Below are 22,641 nucleotides of genomic sequence, written 5' to 3'. Positions count from 1 at the left end.
CTAGGTGAATAGTGATCAGTTGTTGTGCCTTGGTTGTCAGCTTGTAGACTTTGAAGACCATAGGCACTACATAGAAAGACAGGCTTGCTTCTCCTGTAAACAGTTGCAGTCTCTGAAAAGCACAGGGGCAGTTCTATCCTGTCTTTTAGGGTTGGATTGATGACAGTGAGTTTTGGCTTGTTTTTTTTTTTTTTTTGAGTTCATGCCACAAACTAGGAGGTGAAACAAAAGCACTAAATACATTATTAGACCAATTAACTGCGATGTCCCATGTAACCATGACCTCAAATCTCCAAACCAAGAAACCAAATCTCATGAGGTGTATTTGGTTGTACATAAGTGACTGCACCTGCTACTCCATTTTCTATGTTTTGTTGTCACTGTAAATAGATCTATTACATTTTTACAGAGATACAACTTATTGACAGGAATTAAAAAAATTAGCTGTGCACCCCTGCCCTTATTCAATATGATTTTCCATCTTTTAAACCCATCTCTCTCCTCCTTCCCATCCCTAATAAACATTAGTCTCCATGCATTTGCCCTTTCTTGTCTTTTTATATAAAAAAACGAGGCCATAACAATATTTGTTCTTCAGTGATTGGTTTATCTTGCCCAGCATAATGTAATATTCTTTTGAAGGACAGAGTTTTGATTTTTGAAGTTCAACTTAACCAATTAAAAAAATTTGTGTTAAGTTTTTGGCATCCTGTCAAGGGTTGAGGTTTGGGTTTTAAATTATGGACATCTAGTTTTCCCACTATTATGTGTTGAAAAGACTTTTATTGAGTTACATGGTAACTTAATGCGAGGAGTTACCATTGAAGCTGACATCAGGGCCTGGGTTTTCTTTGTGTAAAGGTTTTAATTTTGAATCTAATAATAATAATAATAATAATACAGGGACACTTATTTTGTATTTTTTCTCAAATCTCTATTGTAACTTACATCTTGCAGTGAAATTTTATGGAGTTACCCTATTTATTGCTGTAGTCTTGCTCCCTCCCATTTTAATATCTTTAAAAAAATCTTTCATACTGGCAATTAAAATTTTTCCCTTTGTTTTTCTCTAATTTTACTCTAAAGAAACATCATATTTGTTACATTTATTGCTATTTTCAGAGAATTAGACTTTTTTGGTTGATTTTTTTTCTATTTCATTATTTCTTCTTTTTGCTTAGAGTTTGATTTGTGTTGTTCCCCCACCCCCCAAAGAAAACAAATCCATCCAACACCCCCTAAACTCACTGCTATCAAGTAATTTCCAACTCATAGTGATCTTGTAGGACAGGCCAGAACTGCTCCTGTGAGTTTTCTGGTACTGTGACTGTTTTTAAAGATGCTGTAACTTTTTATTGAAGTAGGAAGTCTTCTTTTGTGGAGTGGCAGGTGGTTTTGAACTGTTGACTTTGAGATTAGCAGTCCAAGATGTGACCACTTTGCTACCTGAACTTTTAAATTAGGGGTCAACAATTTAGCCAGTGAATCTTTCTTTAATCAGGTGTGACCGGGACTCTGCTGTATACCTAATTTACATATTACTATGGCTCTCAGGCCATGTACAACAGCAGAGCTGAGCAGCTCTGCCAGAGCCCCATCAGCCTAACCTCTGTGCTGTGTAGTCCTGTACGAAGGGACCCTTGGTGATAGAATAGGTAAGTGCTTCACTCCTAACCGAAAGAGCAGGAGACAGATGTGGCGGTCTGCTTCCAAATACATTTATAGCCTTAGAAACCCAATGGGTCAGCTCTATTTTTTTCTAGAGGGTTGCTATGAGCGGGTTCAATGGCATTGAGTTTCATTTTGGCTCTTGAAGTTTCTTGTCTCATAGAGGGTTTTCAAGCCGTGCATTTACTCTTAACTATTTTTCTCAGTAGCCAGCAAAATCTGTTCATGTTGTGTTTTCATTTTCATTCAGTTCAAAATATTTTCAATTATGTGACATTTTTTCTTTAATCCATTTGGAAAATTTTCAGATAATTTTATGTTACTGATTTATAATTTAGCTGCATTGTGTTGAATGAGAATGTACTCAGTAAGATTTCAGCGTGTTTAAATTGTTGTAAAATGATTAATGTATTAAATTGAGTACTAAGGTAGATCCAACAGAAATAAAAAGGGCTTTCACGGTATACTCATCAGAAAATAGAGTACTAAGAAAAAATGCCCCATATAACACGTCAAAACAAATAATTACAGTCAAATTTCTCTACTTAACTCATTCAGTACTATGTATTCTGTTTTGATGAGTCTGGTTCTGTAGTCTGCATTTAAGAGGTTGTCTGCTTAACGTGTAAAGAGAGAAAGTTTGACTTTGTCTTCTCGAATGGATGTAAAATTATCTTGGATATGTTAGGTGAATAGTCTGTCATAGAGAGTCATATTTCTTGAAAGAAATAAAGATTTAAAGGAGCCCTGGTGGGTGTAGTAGGTTACACTTTGGGCTGCTAACTGCAAGGTCAGCAGTTTGAAACCACCAGGAGCTTTATAGGAGAATGATGAGGCTTTCTACTCCCATAAAGAGTTGCAGCCTTGTAAACACTCAGGGGCGGTTCTACTCTGTCCTTATAGAGTCTCTTGGAGTTGAAATTAACTCCATGGTAGTGAGTTTGTATGTATGCAGTCTTTTTACATAATTTTTCTTGGGGGTCCTTGGGTGTTCTTAGAGGACAATTAAAACATGCTGGCTTTCGGGTATCATGAGAAGGAAGCAGAAGCCACCATCTAGCAAAAAGATATTTCTGGTGCAGTTTGTGTACTCTCCTAGAGTGAGCTAAGTTTTCATGTGATTCCTTTTCTTTTGGCCTGAAGAAGAATCTTTTGTTTATTTATTATTTATTTTTTTTGAGCACTGTGCTTTATTCATGGTCCTGTTAGCACTGCTTCCTCCTGCGGGGGGCGGGAGGGTTGGAGGGGGCGGACAGGTGGAGGAAGGGAAGGACTAGGAGGGGGCAGGCTGCAGATGCCCTTTGTAGACATATTCCAGGGCGGTGGCAACGGTGCGCATGTCCAGCTCGATGCTCCGAGCCCAGTTCTCCACATCCCCGATTTCCTTGAGTGCCTGATTGAAGTTCTCCACCATTCCGATCCACTGGCCAGTCTGCTTAGCAAACTGGGCGGCCTGAACCTGCAAGGTTTTCACCTCATGGTCCAACTTCCTCTGGTTCATGTAGGCTTGAGCCACACCCACATTGAGGTGATCCACCAAAGCTTCTGTCAGGCAGGTTGCGGCAGTAATAGCCTCTCGCCTCCTCTTCTGCAGCTCCTTGCGCTCGTTCTGCTTGGCCTGGTGCTCTTTCAGCAGGCGGGGCAGCATGGGTTGGGGCTGGGTCCCGAGCGCGCCGGACCCCTCTTGGCACGGGGAGCTGCAGGTTACACCTCCGAATCTTTTATTTTTTAAAGTGCTTTGGATTCATTGTTTCAATTTTTATTTATCTGGAAATGTTTGTATTTCCCTTCATTCTTTGTTAACTGGATATAAAATTCTGAGTGGACAGTTTTAAAAAATTCTATTTCAAATGCCAACACTCTCAAGATATTGTTCGATTATGCTGTGGGTTCTGATCAGTAAGCCTCAATTCTTCTGTCTGTAATTTAGTTGTTTTTCAGTCCACTGTCAAGGTTTTCGCTGATGTGGGCTTGAAGCCATTTGACCAGATGTACTTGGCACTGGTTTTCTTTGTGTTTATCCTGGTTGGGATTCTATGAGGTTCTTCAATTTGTAAATTAGTCTTTTCTTCAAATCTGCCAAATTTTGGCCATTTTTTTTCATAAAAAATTTTTCTTTTCCTTTCTGGGCTCCAATTATATGCTTGTTAGATAACTTGATACTTCTCACATGTCCTTTAGCGTCTGTCTGCTTTTCCTCAATGCTGCTGCTTTTTTCCCTTCAAATTGGGCAATTCTTTGATAATGTCTTCAAGTCAATTTTTTTCATATCATCTCCAACATGAGTGTTTTCCAACAATTTAGCAAATCTATTTTCTGATAAGTTGTGATTCTTACACATCGTCATTCTATCTTAGGCCTGGGATCCTGGAAGAGGATGCTACTTAATTAAATTAAACATTGCAAAATTGCATAACATTAAAGTCAAATTACCCCCTCTTCTTTACACGCTAAAAAAATTTTTTTTGGTTGAATAATTCAAAAACATCCTTGAAGTCAGTGAAACTTCTAAGAACTAATCTTTACAGTAATAAAAATATCTGTAGTTTTTCAAGAGAGATTTAAAATTCATGACGTTTTGAATTCCAGGTCATATCATTCATGGACATGGACATTTACTCTTTGAAGGTATAACCTATTTAAAGAGTGGATAGTTATCTCATGAAAAAAATTTGAACCAATTTGTTTCATTTTAATTAAAATAAGAGTATTATATTGTTGGCTAAAGTAATAGAGGCATTGTCAAGGAGCTGGATAATTGTATGGGATAAATGAAGACACAGGAAAATGTGCCTTTATAAGGGTCACAATGAGTCAGAATTGGCTCAGCAGTGGGGGTTATATCACATTTCAATACAATCCTAATTTCTAACTTTCTATTATATCCTTATAGAAACTTTTGTAATTTAAAAAGAGTATTAGTTGCATAAAAACTACATTTCAAGCTAAGTCTATATCTTTTCCATTTAGTTTGCAATTGAATTATTAAAGTTTAAAGGTTTTTTTATTAAAAATTCTGCTTTTGTCTTCTAGTTACGGTATAATAGGAATCATACTCGTGGAAATCTTGTGAAGCTACTGTTGCTTTAAAACCATACATTTTCAGTGAATTGGTTTGAGGTTTACATTTTATACATGCAGTGCAATTGACATTACCAAATTGATTAGCTTGCTTAACTCTCAAGTTTAAGGCCAGAAAACCCAAGATGTCAAAGTTTCTTAGCACAGAAACTGGGTGAGCTAATTGTCTCAGCCTGACATCAGTTTCCTCAGAGTGCTCAATTTGTTGTTTTACAGAAGATTTGGCGGTCTTTCTTGCTTTCAATATCTGTGACTGACAAATGAGGGCTCCTCATTACAGAGCCTTAGTTACCCTACTGCCTCTCTCCTCCACTCACCATAAGTGTGGGGTGGCCACTCAGACTTGGAGATTAAAGTATTGGTGAGATGAAAATATTTAAACTTTTTAAAGGGATGATGGACAACAGAAAAGTGGGTGAAGGGAGATGTCAGACAGTGTAAGATATGACAAAATATTAATTTATAAATTATTCAAGGGTTCATATGAGGGTGGGGGGAGAGGGAAAAATGAGGAGCTGATGCCAAGGGCTTTAGTGGAGAACAAATGTTTTGAGAATGATGAGTGCAATGAATGTACAAATATGCTTTACAGAATTGATGTATGTATGAATTGTGATGAGTTGAATGAGCCCCCAATAAAATGATTAAAAACAAATACTATTTCATGCTAAATTCTTAAAAAAAAGATGAATATAGGGGTAGATAAGAATCAGCAGTCCTAATAGTGACTTGCAGTAGGCCTCAGCTCTTAACTGTTTCTTGCTTCAGATTGGTAGGGCTTTCTCCTGGGTACGGTTAGAAAACAGTAACTTATTAGTTGAATTTCATCCAGACCTTTTTTTGTAGTTTTGAAAGACTGTCAGAACGACCTTAAGTGACGTGATCACACTGAGAACAGATTACATGAAAAAGGAAATAAAATATTTGATGTATGACATAAGACTTAAGTTCCTTGTGTTTGTTTGTGGGAAGAGGGTTAGGAATGATTAAGAGCATACGTTCTGAAGTTAGAATGGCTTAGATTTAATTTCTAGTTCTACCATTTTATTGTATGGGTGACCTCGGTGATTTATGCCCTGCCCTGCCCTCATGTAGAGATAATTTTGAATTCCACTTTCATTCAGTTCACTATTCTTAATATGATAGGGCTTAATGAGAATTAGATGAGAGTTATAAATGAGATGCATTTAGCATACTATCTGGCTCAAATTTGGATGAAATATTTTTCCTGTTATTTTTTTATTTAAAACATTAAAATTATGTAATATTTTATATTGGGACGTATATATGTTAAATGTGAGTTATGAACTATACTTCTAAGAATTGACATAGACTCACTAGTTAAACGAAATAACTGTAAGGTTTTCTGTATCTCTTTTCCTGTGTTTCTCCCTGAAGCCAGAGACAACCTCCTTGCTATTGAATCTGACTTAAAGAAACCCTCTCGAATGGAGCAGAATTACCCCTGTGGGTTCATGAGACTGTAAAGGTTTATGGGAGCTGACATGAGTGGTGGATTTGAACTGTACACCTAACTTGTGGTTAGCAGCCTAGCATCCAGCCCCACTGCACTTACAGGGCTCCTTGAAGGAGACACAAGAGTAGGAAAAAGGGCTGGAGTTCCTTATGACTCATTGTGCCACCACGGTTTAAAGAAGTTATGGCTATCATTAACTTAGTTAATAATTTACATGCTTTTCAAAAAGTCCTTAAAAAACAAAACAAAACAACAACAAAAAACCCCATAGGTTAGGTATGTATTCTTGAACAAAGGTTTCTCTTTTTAGTTTTATAATATCATAATTTATGTCATGCATTTTCCCCTTTTAATGCTTGCTTGTAGTGTTCAACTATGTTATATATAATTTTTTCTGACTGTACTAATTATATTTCCTTCCTTTATAAGGTTTTATTAGAATTTATTTTTAATTCTGTGATTCATAGACATTAGGGTTTGATCTGTTTTTGACATGTCAATGGTGTTTGTGGTTCAAATCTACGCAGCAACTCTGTGGACGAAAGGCCTGGGAAAATCTACCTTTGTAAGATGATTGATGAGACAGCTATAGAGTCGATTTAATGACTCTTTGTAGAGTTTCCTACACTGTGAATCTTTATGGAGAGAAGGAAGCTTCATCTTTCTCCTGAGGAGCAATTTCTGGGTTTAAACCAATGACCTTGTGGTAACAGTTCTATGTGTACTCAGCAGGAGCAGTTGCTATGACTTGAAATCAACTTGCCAGGTTTAGTATTAGGCACCAGACTGGAACAAAAGCCCGACAGTCTGTCCCAAAACACCTAAAACCAGTATTGAAAATCCTACAGAGCACAATTCTAATCTGGCACGCATTGCTATAGGTTAATGGTTGCCCTTGACCATGGAGAAAGGGACACGGGAAGAGGAGATGGTGGTGGTGCTGGCTGAGGGAGAGTGGGGGTGAGGGGTGACTGTTATTTTTGGGATGATGAAAATGTAAAAGTTACTGTGTTGACTACACAGCCCTGGGTTTACTAAAAGTCACTAAATGATAGAAGGCAAATGTTGTTAGGTGCCACTGGGTTTGTGCTGCCTTACGGTGACGCGTGGCAGCAGAATGTCTTCCTCAGAGTTATGTTTAAGTCTGTGAGCTGTTTTCTGTCTGTGTCTACTCCTCCTTCCCCTTTGATCTTAAATAGTGGATTATTCTACTACAGAGGTGAATTCACTTCTAGCCCTGAAGGGGGTGACTAAGGGCCGCATTCTTGGGGGATACATGTGTCTCTGTGTAACCAGTAAGTTAATTATGATTTTGAGTTCTGTTCCATATTTTTCTCCCACTCTACCCAGAGCTTTTGATGCGGAGACTGATATTTGTGTGGTCTGTTAGTCCATTGGTCTGTTGTTTTCAAAGACCTTTTGATTTTCAGCACTCTTCTTTACTCTGGACAGGAAAAAGCCAGGGCTTGCATCTTACGGTTTAGTGGCTGTTTATGAACTTTTAAGACTCCAGCCACTACTTTCCCAATAGACAGATGTCCCCTGAGGCTGTGGTCCTGATTCCTCAGGCCAGGGACTTATTCCATCAGAAGTTGGTTATGTTTAAGACATATTCGTAACTTTACCTCTGTGTTAAGGTTCTCTAGAGAAACAACATCAGAATGCTAATAATATATGTATATATACACACACATATAGATAGATGTATAACATAAGAAATAATTAAATTATAATGCAGTACAAATGGCTCAGTGCAGCGCACTCCCGTGAGACAGCTGTGAGACACTGGCAGTCCTTCAAGTCTTGATGGCTGCCGGGTAGTCCTCTGTAGAGCAATTCAGGCTATCCGGTCACAGGCAGCAAACAGCAAGGCAGGTCACCAACAGTCAGCCAGATGACAGGGTCTGATAGTCCCCAGCTCAAGAGATGTAAATTCCAGTGGTGTGGTGAAGCAGGTCTTGAAAGAACCTCAAGTTACAGTGACACAGTTCACAGGTTAGGTGTCCCACAGGTAGTGTAGCTTGAAAATTGAGGCAAAGAACAAGCAAGGCAGCTGTACACTGGTCCATTATATTGATGACATGCTTATTGGACCCACTAAAGAGGGTGTATCAAAGACTCTAGATTAATTGGTACAACATCTGTGTATGAGAGGTTGGGGAATTAACTCAATGAAGATTCAGGCACCCTCCACCTCAGTAAAATTTCTAGGGGTCCAGTGATGGGCATGTCGAGATTATTCCTACTAAAGTGAAGGATAAGCTACTGCATTTGCCCCCCCCCCCCAACTGAAAAGGAGGCACAGCACCTAGTGGGCCTCTTCAGATTTTGGAGGCAACACATCCCTCACTTGGGTGTTCTACTTCGATCTATTTATCAAGTGACACGAAAAGCCTCCAATTTTGAGTGAGGCCCAGAACAAGAAAAGGCTCAACAGGTTCAGGCTGCTGTGCAAGCTGCTTTGCCACTGGGACCATATGATCCAACTGACCCGATGGTACTGGAGGTGTCAGTTGTATATAAAGATGCAGTGTGGTGTCTTTGGCAGACCCCTATTGGTGAATCACAGCGAAGACTGTTGGGATTTTGGAGTAAAGTCCTGCCATTCTCTGCAAACAACTCCTCCTCCTCTGAAAAACAGCAGTTGGCCTATTACTGGGCCTTGGTGGAGACTGAAAGCCTCACCATGGGCCACCAAGTCACCATGAGGCCTGAACCTACCCATCATGAACTGGGTCTTGTCTGACCTACAGAATCATAAAGTTGGACTGCGCAGCAACACTCCATTGTTAAATAGACGTGGTATATACGAGATCGGGCCAGAGCAGGACCTGAAGGGACAAGTAAACTGCATGAAAAAGTGACTCAAATGCCCACAGTCTCCACTCTTGTCGCATCATCTTCTTTTTTCCAGTCTGCACCTATGGCCTCCTGGGGAGTTCCTTCCCATACTTTAACTGAAAACCAAAAAAGTTCATGACCTAGCACAAAGGGCTAGGCTTGTTGAGTATTGGTGAGAACCCATGGTCTAAAGGCAAGGTGACCAGTGGGCACTCTGTGGAGACTCAGTGAGGCAGCCCTCATTGACTTGACCAGACGTGACCAGATGGAGATTTTTGAGCCTGTGAACTGGTGCATATTGTTGCTGACTTTATGATGGATTGATTACCTGTCTGGATTTGATTTTGCTTATGGATGCAGGCTTTACAAGGTTCCAACTGGAATGAAGATTCTTCATGTTGGAAAATCATTGTCTCCTCAGAGCACTGGGTTGATGTAAGTGGGTAGTATATAAATTGGATACTCAAAATTTGGGGGATAAAGGCAAGAAGTGGTTGGCTTACAAACTTTCATAGGTCGGGGAACATATTCACAGGATTATAGGATTAAAGGTGTAGGTGTTACTTAATTGCAGTCGTGAAGCTAAAGAATTATGTACAGGTGCCAGGTTGGCAAGGGGTGGATTGAGGTAATGAGTTTGTTGTGCCAACCTGGCTGATAAACACATGTGGGGTTTATTGAAGGGCAGAGGGATAAATGGTTTGTTGAGCCCTCACCTTTCTAGTTCTCAGGTCTCTTGCTTTCTGATCGTCGAACCAGGGTGCAGCTGCCTTAGCCAGTTTCCTGCTTTAGTTGGCAAGGCTCATTTCCTGCAAGACATCCCTGAGCAGAAACCACATGGACCTACCCTGATGCAGACCTGAGAAGCTTACACATTCACTGACTCGGCTTTCCTCCTGCAGTCGACATCATTTTTTGTGAGATGGAGGACTTTGTGGATTGGTGTCAAACATATGGGTTACTGTTGGACTTGTGGGCTTGGGCAGCACTGGGTTGGGATGTTTTCTTGATGTGCACTTAACCTTTATACAAAACTCTCTTTTATACATGAGTTTCTGTGAATTTGTTTCTCTTAAAGTACCCAGACAAACACAACCTCCTATATGCTCCACCACATTAGGGGATATATTTGCAGCAAAGGCAAGCACACATATACAAAGGTCCCCTACCACATCTCTGTCTAACCTCGGTATAATCCCACTCTCCCTCCCAAACCTCCCACACACATGAGTATCTACTCATAGATTTCCATAGGATTGTGTATATAACCGTATTTGCATCTTTTGCATTAACTCTTGCAAACCTCCCAATGTCTTGTTCTTTTTAATTTTCTTAATTATATAAGTTGTAATCAACTTGATACCAGTGAGTTTGGTTTATTTTATTTTTTTAAATTCCAGTCATCCCATGGCCTTGTTTTGGTTTACAATATTGAGTTATTCTATGGTGTGAGGCCCATGTGTGCAGTCACATGTTCTTGGAAAAAAAAACAAAACACCTGTAATAAAGAAGTCTTTGGTCTTGCAAAATTCTATCATGCAATCTCTAGGTTCTTCTCTGTTATCAGGGCAATATTTTCCAATTGCTGACCTTCCTAATTGCCAACTTTCATATTCCAGTCTCCAATAAATACCAATGCATCTTGATTAGATGTTTGATGAAGTTTAGATCAAAGGAGTTAGTAGAATTCTACTGTTTCTTTATCAGCAGCTCTAGTGGTTGGTGTATGAATTTGAATGATAGTTGTGTTAACTGGACTTTACTGTCCGTATATGTAGATATTATCCGATCACACATAGAATTGTACTTCAAGTTAGATCTTTTTAAAAAAAAATCTTTTTATTGGGGGCTCATGCAACTCTTATCACAATCCATACATACATCCATTTTGTCAAGCACATTTATATATTTGTTGCTATCATTATTCTCAAAACATTTGCTTTCTTCTTGAGCCCTTGGTATCAGCTCATCATTTTCCCCCTCGCTTCCCTCTCCCTCATGAACCCTTGATAATTTATAAATTATTCACCCACTTTTCTGTTGTCCATCCCCCAGGGATGAGGTTATATGTAGATCCTTGTAATCGGTTCCCTCTTGCCACCCGACCCTCTCAAGTCAGAGTTTGAAATATTCTTTCTCATGATGAATGTGTGGTACCATTCCTTTTGAATTTGTCATTCTTGGTATAGTGAACGCTGATTGGATTGTTCGACTAAGAGCCATCAGTGCCTGTTTATTACAGCACCCTAATGCCTTGAGTAGCAATCCTTATGCATTCTATTTCATTTCGACAACTTCCAATTTTCCTAGATTTGTACATCACATATGTTATATTCTGATTATTAATGGATGTTTGCAGCTGTTGGCTTTCATTTTGAGTCATGCCCCATCAGCAAACGAAGGTCACGGGAACTTACTCCTGCTGTGCTCTTAGGGTCAACTCTACTTTGAGGAGACAGCTTGCTCCGCTCCCTCGTGGTATTTTGAGTGCTTTCCACCCTGAGGGGTTCTTCTTTCAGCACTGTATCTGTTAGTCGTAAGGTGTTCAGTGAGTGACTAATCCTTCTGAGTGGACATCCTATTCCTTCATCCTCATTTATTCTTAGTCTGCAGTTCCACAGAAACTTGCTCACAATTGGTGACCCTGCTGATATTTGAAATACTAGTGGCTTAGCTTTCGGCAACATAACACACACACAAGCTGGGAGAGGAATAGGGGATACATTTAATGGGTTAATCATGTACTACGCGACTATATTTCAATGAAACTGTTAAAAAGAAACAAACACTTATACTTTCCTATATGTTTATTGAACATTTCAGAGATGTTTACAGGCATCTTGTAACAGTATTTCTAGAATCAGTGTTGGCTCCCGAGATGATGACAACACGAAGCAAAAACAAAGCCATCATTTCAGTGGCTCTGTTATTTGTAGCTGAGGTTTCATGGGGGAAGTCAAAATTATTTTACTTGAGGTGAATGCTTACTTATTTTCTCAATCCCCCAATCACCCCCCTTTTTTTCTTTAAATGTTTTCTTCATGGAAGTAAAACTGGGCTAGTGATGACAATATACAATGGAACTGCCTTCTGTGATGTTACATGGAAGATACAAATGAATATAGAACTTTCAAAACAGTTTTAATTTAACATTGAACACATAGTAATTTATATTAAATTATAAAGTTTTTGTTAAGGCCAAAGTCATGGAATATACTGGGGATGCGTAAAAACAAAACTTAGGAGCAGCTCATACCAAGGGCTCAAGTAGAAAGCAAATGTTTGAGAATGATGGCAACAGATACAAATGTGCTTGACACAATGGATGGATGTATGGATTGTGATAAGAGTTGTATAAGCCCCAATAAAATGATTTAAAAACAATATATTGCTATTTTATAATTTTACTTTATTATGCATGTGATAAATGTGCTTTATTTTTAAAATCAAAGACCAAAAGTTAATCTGGCTTACTCTTTTTTTCTAGTTTTCAGAATATGTAGGAAAGAAATCATTGAAATTCTAAGATACATTTTTGACATGAACAATCAACTATCTAAATTGCTGTATTAATCCAACCACTGTTTTTTTGCTCTTTGTGAAAGTGGATGGAGATAAGGCTTTAATACAGTAAGTAGCTCATTCCCGGGATTCAGAAAAAGGACAATTCCATTGTATGTGGACAAGTATAGACATAAAAACATGGTAAGAAGTAGCCCTTATAGTACTTGATTTTGTAACTCAATTATGAAATATAATTGGCCTATGTATCAGCTCAGCCATCTGAAAAGTAAAGTCTGTCAAGGTTCATATCACTGTGACAATGGCCCCTATCTCGCAAGTGCACTACAGTAATGACTTTGGCTGCTTGTTTCCAGAAACTTTTATTAAGAATATGTGCTTCTCAGTCTGTGTGGCATTTAACATATTAAAGCCTGTGTCACTTAGAAGTTAATATGGAGAACCTTTAAACTTCCGATCTTGAATAGAATTCTTTGCGTAACCATTATATGCAGTGGGTAATTTCAAAATGGGCCTTTTCTGGGCCTCTGCTGTGTGAAGCATGGTGTGTGTATATTGGACACAAGTGTATGACAGATGACATTTATCAAGGATAGTGGGAGCCGTGCTCATTTTCACGTTTTAAAACAACTTGGAAAGCTTTGCCTGTATACACATGCTCAGCATATGTTTCTAAATTTTACATAAAATTTCCATCGTGCATTACCTGTCAGTGTAAGAAATTACGTATAAATCTTTAATGAGCTTTGTATTTTAAATTTGTACAAGTTGAGTAGACACACATTTACTGATCAGCAGTGTAGGATACTGAATTCATTTCCATGGAATTTTCTTTTTCTTTTTTTGTTTGTTTTTTTTTCTTTTTTTTGGAATTTTATTTTTCATTGAGCTTTTAAGCAAATATAAATATTAATGTAACTAATGTATCCCAGATAGCACTCTTGTCACATAATGTTGTATGATGTGCCATTCCTTTGTTTGCCTGCCTTAAAATTTGTTCCTAAAGTAGAGAACCAACTTAAATAAAATATTTTTTTCTAAATCAATTACTGCTAGATTGCTATTGTGTTGAAAAGATCAGAACTTCAAAAAGTTAGTGGAAAATTTCCTTTATCCATCTCCCCTCCTTGTTCTCTTTTAATTCCAGTTTGCCCCGGCATTTGTGAAGTCCTCTTGTTTTTTATAGAGCTAGTTATTTTATGTTACTAGAGAGTGACAGTAATAGAATTAATTGGTAGTGTATGATTGTTTGTCTTGGTTCTTCAGAAATTCTCCTTTAAAATTGTTATCACAATCTAATTTTAGGAAATTTTAGACTAAAATTTTGCAGAGCTTGTTAATTAAAGTAATCTCTTGTGTTAGTGTACTTGTTAATTAAAATAATCTCCTGGGAAAACTCGATGCATTGCTGTTCAGCTCACATGGACTTGCTTCCATGTGCCCACAGTCAGGCAGGCAGATACGGATTGACTTCTGAAGACAAATTGGCCACGCTCAGCTGTCATCCTACTGTCTTTTCATGTCCAGACAGGATTCGGTACGTAGTATAGGGCGTTGATTCCTAGGCCTTGGGAAGGAAGTTGAAATTTCAGTTTTATGTATTTGCAAGTCTTGGGTTTTTCATGAGCCTCTTTTGTTGAGTGAAGATACCATGTAGAGTGAAACCCGTCTTCTACCTGAATGTGACTTTCAGTCCCATTTGGAATATAGAAACCTGAGTCCCCTTTCCTTTTCCTTTAAGCAGTTGAGAAGGAGAGCATCTTATTAAGAATGTTGACTTTTAAAATTAGGCTGGCCAAATTCTCTTATGTAAACACATTTGTATAGCTATCAGTTAAGAACTTTAATGTGACTTTTCTTTAAAATTTTTTTTTAAAATGTGACTTAAAAAAAACACATTTTATTAGGGGCTCATACAACTCTTATCACAATCCATACATATGCATACACCAATTGTATAAAGCACATCCGCATATTCCCTGCCCCAATCATTCTCAAAGCATTTGCTCTCCACTTAAGCCCTTTGCATCAGGTCCTCTTTTTTTCCCCCCTCCCTCCCCGCTCTCCCCTCCCTCATGTGCCCTTTTTTATACATTGTTATTTTGTCATATCTTGCCCTATCCGGAGTCTCCCTTCCTCCCCCTTCTCTGCCGTCCATCTCCCAGGGAGGAGGTCACATGTGGATCCTTGTAATCAGTTCCCCCTTTCCAACCCACTCACCCTCCACTCTCCCAGCATCGCCCCTCACACCCCTGGTCCTGAAGGTATCCACCCTGGATTCCGTGTGCCTCCAGCCCCCATATGCACCAGTGTACAACCTCTGCCCTATCCAGTCCTGCAAGGTAGAATTCGGATCATGGTAGTTGGGGGGAGGAAGCATCCAGGATCTGGGGGAAAGCTTGTGTTCTTCATCGGTACTACCTCGCACACTGACTGACCCATCTCCTCTCCTAAACCCTCTGAGGGGATCTCCATTGGCCGACACTTGGGCCTTGGGTCTCCACTCTGCACTTCCCCCTTCATTCAATATGGTGTGTATATATATATATATGTGTGTGTGTGTGTGTGTACATATACACACACATACATATACATATATATCTTTTTTTTTTTGTGCATGATGCCTTATACTTGGTCCCTTTGGCACCTCGTGATCACACTGGCTGGTGTGCTTCTTCCATGTGGGCTTTGTTGCTTCTGAGCTAGATGGCTGCTTGTTCACCTTCAAGCCTTTAAAACCCCAGACACTATCGCTTTTGATAGCCGGGCACCATCAGCTTTCTTCGCCACATTTGCTTATGCACCCATTTGTCTTCAGCGATCCTATCATGGAGGTGTGCAGCCAATGATATGATTTTTTGTTGTTTGATGCCTGATAACTGATACCTTCGGGACCACTCGATCACACAGGCTGGTGTGTTCTTCCATGTGGGCTTTGTTGCTTCTGAGCTAGATGGCCGCTTGTTTATCTTCAAGCCTTTAAGACCCCAGTCACTATCTCTTTTGATAGCCGGGCACCATCAGCTTTCTTTACCACCTTTACTTGTTCACCCTTTTTGGCTTCAGCAGTTGTGTCGGGAGAGTGAGCATCATAGAGTTCCAATTTAATAAAAAAAGTATTCATGCATTGAGGGAGTGTTTGAGTAGAGGCCCAAGGTCCTTCCGCCACTTTAATACTTAACCTATAAATATAGACACATAGATTTATTTCCCCATCCTCATATATATATTTACATGTACATGTCTTTGTCTAGACCTGCATAAATGCCCTGTGACTCCTAGCTCTTTCCTCCATCTCCCTTGACTTTCTAAATGTGACTTTTCAAAGAAGAAATTGGCCTTAGAAACTTGTGACCAAAGACCACTGTTTCCACATATTAAAAAAAAAGTTGTATTGACTTATAATTCACACATCCTATAATTAAATAGTTTAATCACATAAGAGTTAATTGTCCCACGGATTCTTTTGACTTGTGTGTAGACTCACTCTGCTACTAAGAAGAGACCCCCCCAAGTTTTGTTTACTTTTGAATCATTTTATTGGGGGCTCTTACAGCTCTTATAACATTCCATACGTCAATTGTATTGAACATATTTGTACATATTTTGCCATCTTCATTTCCAAAACATTTTCTACTTGAGCCCTTGGTATAAGCTCCTCTTTTTCCCCTCCCTCCCCACCATCTCACCCTTGATACATTATTATTATTTCGCATTTTACACTGTCCATTCTCCCCCTTCACCCACATTTCTGCTATTTGTCTCCCCCTCCGGGTGCGTGTGTGTGCGCGTGCTATATATCCAACCTTGTGGCCCCTCCCCCCTCTATTAAGGAGAGATTAAAAAAAATTATTTGAAATGTTTTCACAAGAGTAGTTTAAGACCAGTTCCCAAACCTCTTAATTTTAGCGCTTAGCATCCTTGAGAAGCTAGCACTCTCCTAATACACAGTTCTTTCTCTTTTAAAAGAAATAGTGTGTGCTAGGTGAATGTTTACTGAGCAAATCATGTTCCCAGTTAGTACTTCCTGTACTTGTTCCATGGTATCGGTCCCGTTTTAAACAAAATATTTACATTATTTCCTTTGGTTCTGTTTCCATTCATCTAGTGTTTTTACCCTTCCTTAGTTTTAGGGTAGAAGTTGACTGTTTGGCCCTGGCCCTATAAATAGTTGGACCTATAATTAACTCAAACCAAACCCACTGAAAACTAGTTGACTCTGACTCATAGCCACCTTGCAGAGTTTCTTAGGTTGTAAATTTTCATAGGAGTAGATAGTATATTTCTTGTTCAGAGGAACTGGTGGAATTGAACAGACTTGTGGCACAATATTCATGAGTGATAGCATTTTAAATTCAATCTATTTTTCAATGAAAGATGGATACTGAAATTGATTTGTTTCAAGTTAGAGTGTCTTGGGGCAGTAGTTCCACTAGGCCCTATTGGTCTGGTAAGTCTTTTTTTAATCTGTCCTTTTTAAAGGAATTTTAGTTTAATTACAAATTTCTCTCCTTTTCTATCTCAGGTCTGTTACTGTGTTCCTGGTCAGAATGGTTATAGTGGTGGCTAGGCACCATCTAGTTCTCGTCTCAGACTAGTTGTGGCTGTGGTTGGTTCATGTGGCTTATTAGTCCTGTGGACTATTTTTGTCCAGTATTTTTTATTGTCTTCATTCCCTGATGTTGCAGACATGTAGAAACCATAACTTGTATCTTAGATGGCTGCACACAAGCTTTTAAGATCCCAGACTCTATTCAGTAAACTAGGACATAAAACACTGTCCTTATGAGCCATGCCAAATGACTGAGTTATCCCACAATACTGTGGTCCTGTGCTTTCAAACCTGGCACACCTGTCTTCTGAGGTGTTTTGTTGTGTCAAGGGGAGTATCTATAGCTGTGTCCCAAATGTGATATATATGTGGTACTAATAGACATGTGTACACATCTGTCTGTAGATGACCTGAATATAGTACACATCTATATAATCATATAGACAAAAGGTATCTCTTTAATACCCTTTCAGTATTAAGGCTATCAAGATTTGTAGCCACAGAATCCCACAGAGCATTTCTACTGTCCTGTGGGGAGCTCTCTGTGAGTTGGAATTGATTTGATGGCAGTGAGTTATTTTTAGTAGATAGTAGATACCAAGACTTAAACAACTTGCTTAAGCTGTTTAGTTAATACAGAAGTAGAAAACATACAAATGCATTATAGTTGCAGTGTGAATTTAGGGAAAAGTTTTTGAATTTTCATTGTAAATAAAATTATTAGTCATTTTTTATAAGTCTACCCTTTGCTAAACCACTTCACTTTTATTTTTCACTTGAGTTTTGGGCCTTTCAACACTTTTACAAAAGGTATAGTGACCTGTCCATTGGGCAGAATGGGAAATTAAGAGTCAGACATGTTAATTTGTCAAGATCCTGCTGGGGCAGGAATCAACCCTGAAGCCTATTTTTTCCTTTTTTTGCTTCATTTCATTGAGCTGCATTCTGATCCAAGTATTCAGTTTTCTTACACAGTTCATTAAGATCTGTGCATATTTTATGTGTCTGGTCTAGGAATTAATCCTGTCTATTCAGGTTTTGTTTCAGACTAGAATTCCTTGCTAACCTATCATACCTAGAGTTTGAGTTTTGGGGTGGTCAGATAGTAGGGAGTACCACTAGCTTAGTCTTTACAATTGCTAGATTATGATTATTTCTCTTTCATTGTTCTTTATAACCTAATTCCTTTTGTTATTTCTTATTTTCCTTTTTTTCATGGCTGTCAGTACTTTTATCTCTTTAAGGATCCTAAACATTTAAACTCATTTCAAGATTGCATTGAATTGGGAAGTATGACAAATATACTTTGTAAATATCTGTTAGCGTTTGCATTTGAGTCACATTTTTTTTCCCTTGCTCTCTTGGTGTCCTCCTCTGCCCTCTCTCCCTTTCTTGGCACTTCCAGTGGTTTTCTGTTTATGTTGTCTGGACTGATTTCTGCCAGGTCCTTAGCCCAGGTATTCTTGGAATATCTGAGAGTCACTGGCCATTATGGCCCAGGTTTTGTATGTTTAATAAAAAAAGAAGCTGAACCCACTGCCACTGAGATGATAATAACTCATAGCGACCTTATATAAGGTAACCAAGCCTGTAAATCATTAAGAACCCCTGACTTTGTGGTTACTAGTTTGATGCTTACCTGCCAACAGCACCACCAAGTCTTCTTGGTTCTGTATGTGGTGCCTTTGTATTCTATCACAACAGGTGGAATGTAATAAACCAAAACCCACCACTACTGAGTTCATTCCAATCCCGTGAGACAGACAAAAAACACCTCTATAGGCTGTAAATCTTTATAGGAGCAGATTGCCTCATCTTTCCACAAAGAGCAGTTGGAGGGTTTACACTGCCAACCTTTCAGTTAGCTTTCCAACACTTAGCCCACTGTGCCACCAGGACTCCTTTTTTATTTCAGTAATCCACAATTCTAGCTCTTGTTTACAACTTTTATTCTTTAAAAAAACCTCCCATTTATTCATATTTTTGGTCTTTTCAACCCATTGGTTTTACTTTTAGTTGTCTTTTTGATTTCCAGACTGCCTTTGCTTGTTTTTGGTCTTGGGCCCCCTGTTGATGGCACCATCCTCTGTTGCTGTATGCTGGTTCTGTTTGGTTGCAAGCAGTTCTTTGCCATGTCCTTTTATCAGACAGTTCTTATGCTCTCACAATGACTTGTTCATAGAGGCCTCTGGGTAGTGTAGTGGATGACATGTTGGGCTGCTAACCAAAAGGTAAGCAGTTTGAACCCACCAGCTGCTCTGAGGGAGAAACCTGAAGCCGAGATTTACAGCCTCAAACCCATAGGGGCTACTCTGTCCTAGGGGGTCATTATGAGTCGGTGCTGATTTGATGGCGGTGAGTTTGAGTTTTAGAATATATATAGTAGATACTTCAATTAAAGTGGTTTTCAAAGTGTGGTTTGTATACCCTGAAAGGTCCCCCAAAGAGCCCTGGTGGTGTAGTGGGTTATGTGCTACTAATTGCAAGGTCAGTAATCCAAACTCAACAGCCACTTCACAGGAGAGACGAGGCTGTCGCTCCCATAAAGATTTACAGTCTTTGGAGTCTTACAGAGTAGTTCTATGTCCTGTAGGGTCACTGTAAGACAACTTGAAGGCAATGGGTTGTTGTTTGGTTGGGGAGCACTGGAGAACTTTTCATGGGGTCTACAAGCTCATCATCATAAATACATAGAGGTCACACTGATCTATAAAACTGCTGGGATTTTGGTGTTATATTAGTCTGGGTAGACTAAGGAAACAAATCCATGGACACACACATAAGTGTGTAAGAAAGATTTATATACAAGAGTGAGCAATTGAACATGGAGAAAATATGCCAGCCCGGTCCAAATTAAGTCCATAAGTCCGATATTTCCGGATACCAATTTTTCCGATACCAATCTATAAAGTCCTCTTCAGACTCCTTTAACACATGCAATGATGCTGAATGCAGACGATCACGGACCAGTGGGTAGAAAGTCTTTGGATCCAGTGTCACTGGAAACAGCTCTGGCAGGGGTTTCTGTAGCTTCTCTGGCTTCCGAAGACTGGTTGCGTCCATATGGCTTGTCTTCTGCAACATCTCCCAGGGAGTAGCAGAGAGAGATAGAGAAGTGTCTTCCACCTCCAAGGAGGAAGTTCCAGATTTCCCAGAATTCTCAGGAGAAAGCCATGCCCACAGTAGTCTCATTGTCTAGTTCCAGATCGACAGCCTAGACTCCACCCCTACAGTCTTAATCCTTAAAATGATACTAGATTAGGTGACTACTACAAGTGTGAATCTAGGTAGTGGCATCACTGCCATTGATGACTTAATGCTGATGCATAGTGAACCTCTAGGATGGAGTAGAAATGCCCAGGTGTGTTTCTAGGGCTGTAAATCTTCACAGGCATTGACAAGCTGCTGCTTTCGTGGAGCTGCTGGTGATTGTGAATCGCTGACCTTGCTGTTCTCAGCCCAGTGTGTAACCCACTACACCACCAGGACTCTTTCCAAGTGGTACTGCTCGTCATTTTGCCTTTACTGCCAGTCACTCACAGTTACAGAAGTAGGGGGTGGGCAGGGAACCAGCGGCCCATTTAGGGGTATCCTTGATGAAGCATCAGATCCTATTAATTTCATTACATCTCAACTCTTGAGTGCGTGCAGCTTTTTCATATTCTCTGTGGTGAGAATGCGGCACAGTACGCATTGCTGCCGTCCTGCCCAGACCAAGTGCATTGTCCCGAGGAACCCAAGGAACGGTGTTTTCATGAAACAGCATCCACACTGGCTGCAGAGACTTGGGTGTTTGGCAGACAGCTTCTTTATGTGGAGTGTTTGTTGTCTGTCAGCAATAAAACTTGAGCTTTCAAGAAATAAGGATAATTTTGGTAAACTTGAATCTGCCACTGTGAACTTGACAGCTCTCAGCATTTCCACATCTTTTTAATGTGATGTGGTAATAGTCAATATAGTTGTTTTAAATATTTGTACATTATTGTATTGCTGTTCGTAAGATCTGCTTTACTTAGGGAGCCAGTTTTATCCAAATGACCGGTGTTTGATGTTGCAAGATCATGCACTGGTGAAAGATATGAATAGAGTGCACAGGCTGACGGAGTGAATGTAACAGTGTGATGTCAGTATTGTTTCAGATTTCACTTGACAACTAACCTTTAAGAAGCTACCACTTGGGAGCTTTAGCAAATATCAAGGCATTATGTCCACAGTGATCTGAACGAAGCGATTAAAATACTCTTTCCTTGCACAAGTACACATCTGTGCAAGGCCACATTTTCTTCATATGGTTCCCTCAGAGCAGCGTGCTGCATCAGGTCGACTGTGATGCAGAGAAGGGAATCCAGCTGTCTTCTGTTAAGCCAGACATGAGATTTGCAAAAAAATGCGAAACAAAGCCACTCTTCTCACTAAATAGCTTTGTTCTAGAAAAGCTATTTTGAGATAAAATTGGCATTTATGTGACCATGTGGTGGATTTCTTTTAAAATCAAGTAAGTAATCTCAAATATCTGGGGATTAATTTAGAGTATGACAAGTATTGGTAGCTATAACCCATAAAGCACAAGTTGTTTGGGGTTCCCAACTTTTAAGAGCCAGAGCCCAAGTCCAAAGCCTTGAGAGCAGTGGGTTTGTTTGGAAGTTGGAGAGCATACAGCTTCCCTCTTTCACCTGGTTGCTCTGATGCCCTAACAAAGTCAGTCTTGCCTAGCGCTGCTTCTCTTCTGTTTCTACCTGCACGCAAAGAGGGTTCAAACTAACTAGTGACATTTCACCCATTTCAAGGACATTTGTCAGTCATCCTAATCTGTGTCTTTAAATAGCAATGTGAGATTTACTGTAGACATTTAGGACATTGAACAGCTGTGTGACATTGTATGCAATGTCTGAATCAGAGACCAGCCACTAATTTTCAGAAGAGACACTTGATAGCACATAAATGCAATTTGTGATTATATGCTTAGTAGTTAGTGATCCCTGCCACTCTGTTGTCAGCCCCTTGAAGGCAAACACTTGATTTATTTCAAACACTGCACAGTGTAGGGGGTACAGTGTCTGTTTGTTTATTGCAGGCATGTTGAAGAGCGGCCACTTGACAATACTGGGGCAGCGGGTTTTCATTGGAAAGAGCTCTGTGGTAAAAAGCCGGAAGCCATAGGACTACAGTGGTTAAGCACTCAGCTGCTGCTCCCAGAAAGGCTGGTGGTTCAAACTCACCAGCTAGCCTGTGGGGGAAAGAAACGATGAGGTTGCCAACTTCCATCAAGATCTCAACCTTTGGAAACGTTACTGGGCTCTTGTCCTCTGTTTAGCAAGGTTGCTGTGAGTCAGCATAATTTGAAGGCCATGCGTTTGGCATTTGGTTTGTTGTGTAAATGTTTTATAAGAATTCATGAGTACATTTTTGTCTCAGATGTTCTCTTAAAAACCAGGGGGTGTCTCCAGCTTCATTTTCTAGACATGTGAAGGCAGGTTTTTATGAAGCACAGAAAGAAGCT

At 39.5% G+C, this 22,641-nt stretch overlaps 2 protein-coding genes across 8 annotated transcripts in view; one reads left to right on the top strand and one right to left on the bottom strand.

The window, feature by feature from the left end:
- Positions 1–22,641, top strand: part of NCOA3 (nuclear receptor coactivator 3) — a 150,356-nt gene that overhangs the window by 76,363 nt on the left and 51,352 nt on the right. The gene's annotated exons all lie outside the window — the stretch shown is intronic.
- On the bottom strand, positions 2,942–3,316 carry LOC142422352 (biogenesis of lysosome-related organelles complex 1 subunit 1-like). Its single transcript, XM_075527747.1, has one exon. The coding sequence runs from the start codon at positions 3,314–3,316 to the stop codon at positions 2,942–2,944; it is 375 nt and encodes a 124-aa protein (XP_075383862.1).

The sequence above is a fragment of the Tenrec ecaudatus genome, chromosome 12, assembly GCF_050624435.1.
Source record: "Tenrec ecaudatus isolate mTenEca1 chromosome 12, mTenEca1.hap1, whole genome shotgun sequence".
Taxonomy (NCBI): Eukaryota; Metazoa; Chordata; class Mammalia; order Afrosoricida; family Tenrecidae; genus Tenrec; species Tenrec ecaudatus.
The sequence above is the reverse complement of the archived record's forward strand: the minus strand, read 5'-3'. Positions and strand labels throughout refer to the sequence as shown.

Excerpts from the sequence above, each read along its gene's own strand:
- LOC142422352 (XM_075527747.1), bottom strand. The coding sequence starts at position 3,316 with ATGCTGCCCCGCCTGCTGAAAGAGCACCAGGCCAAGCAGAACGAGCGC.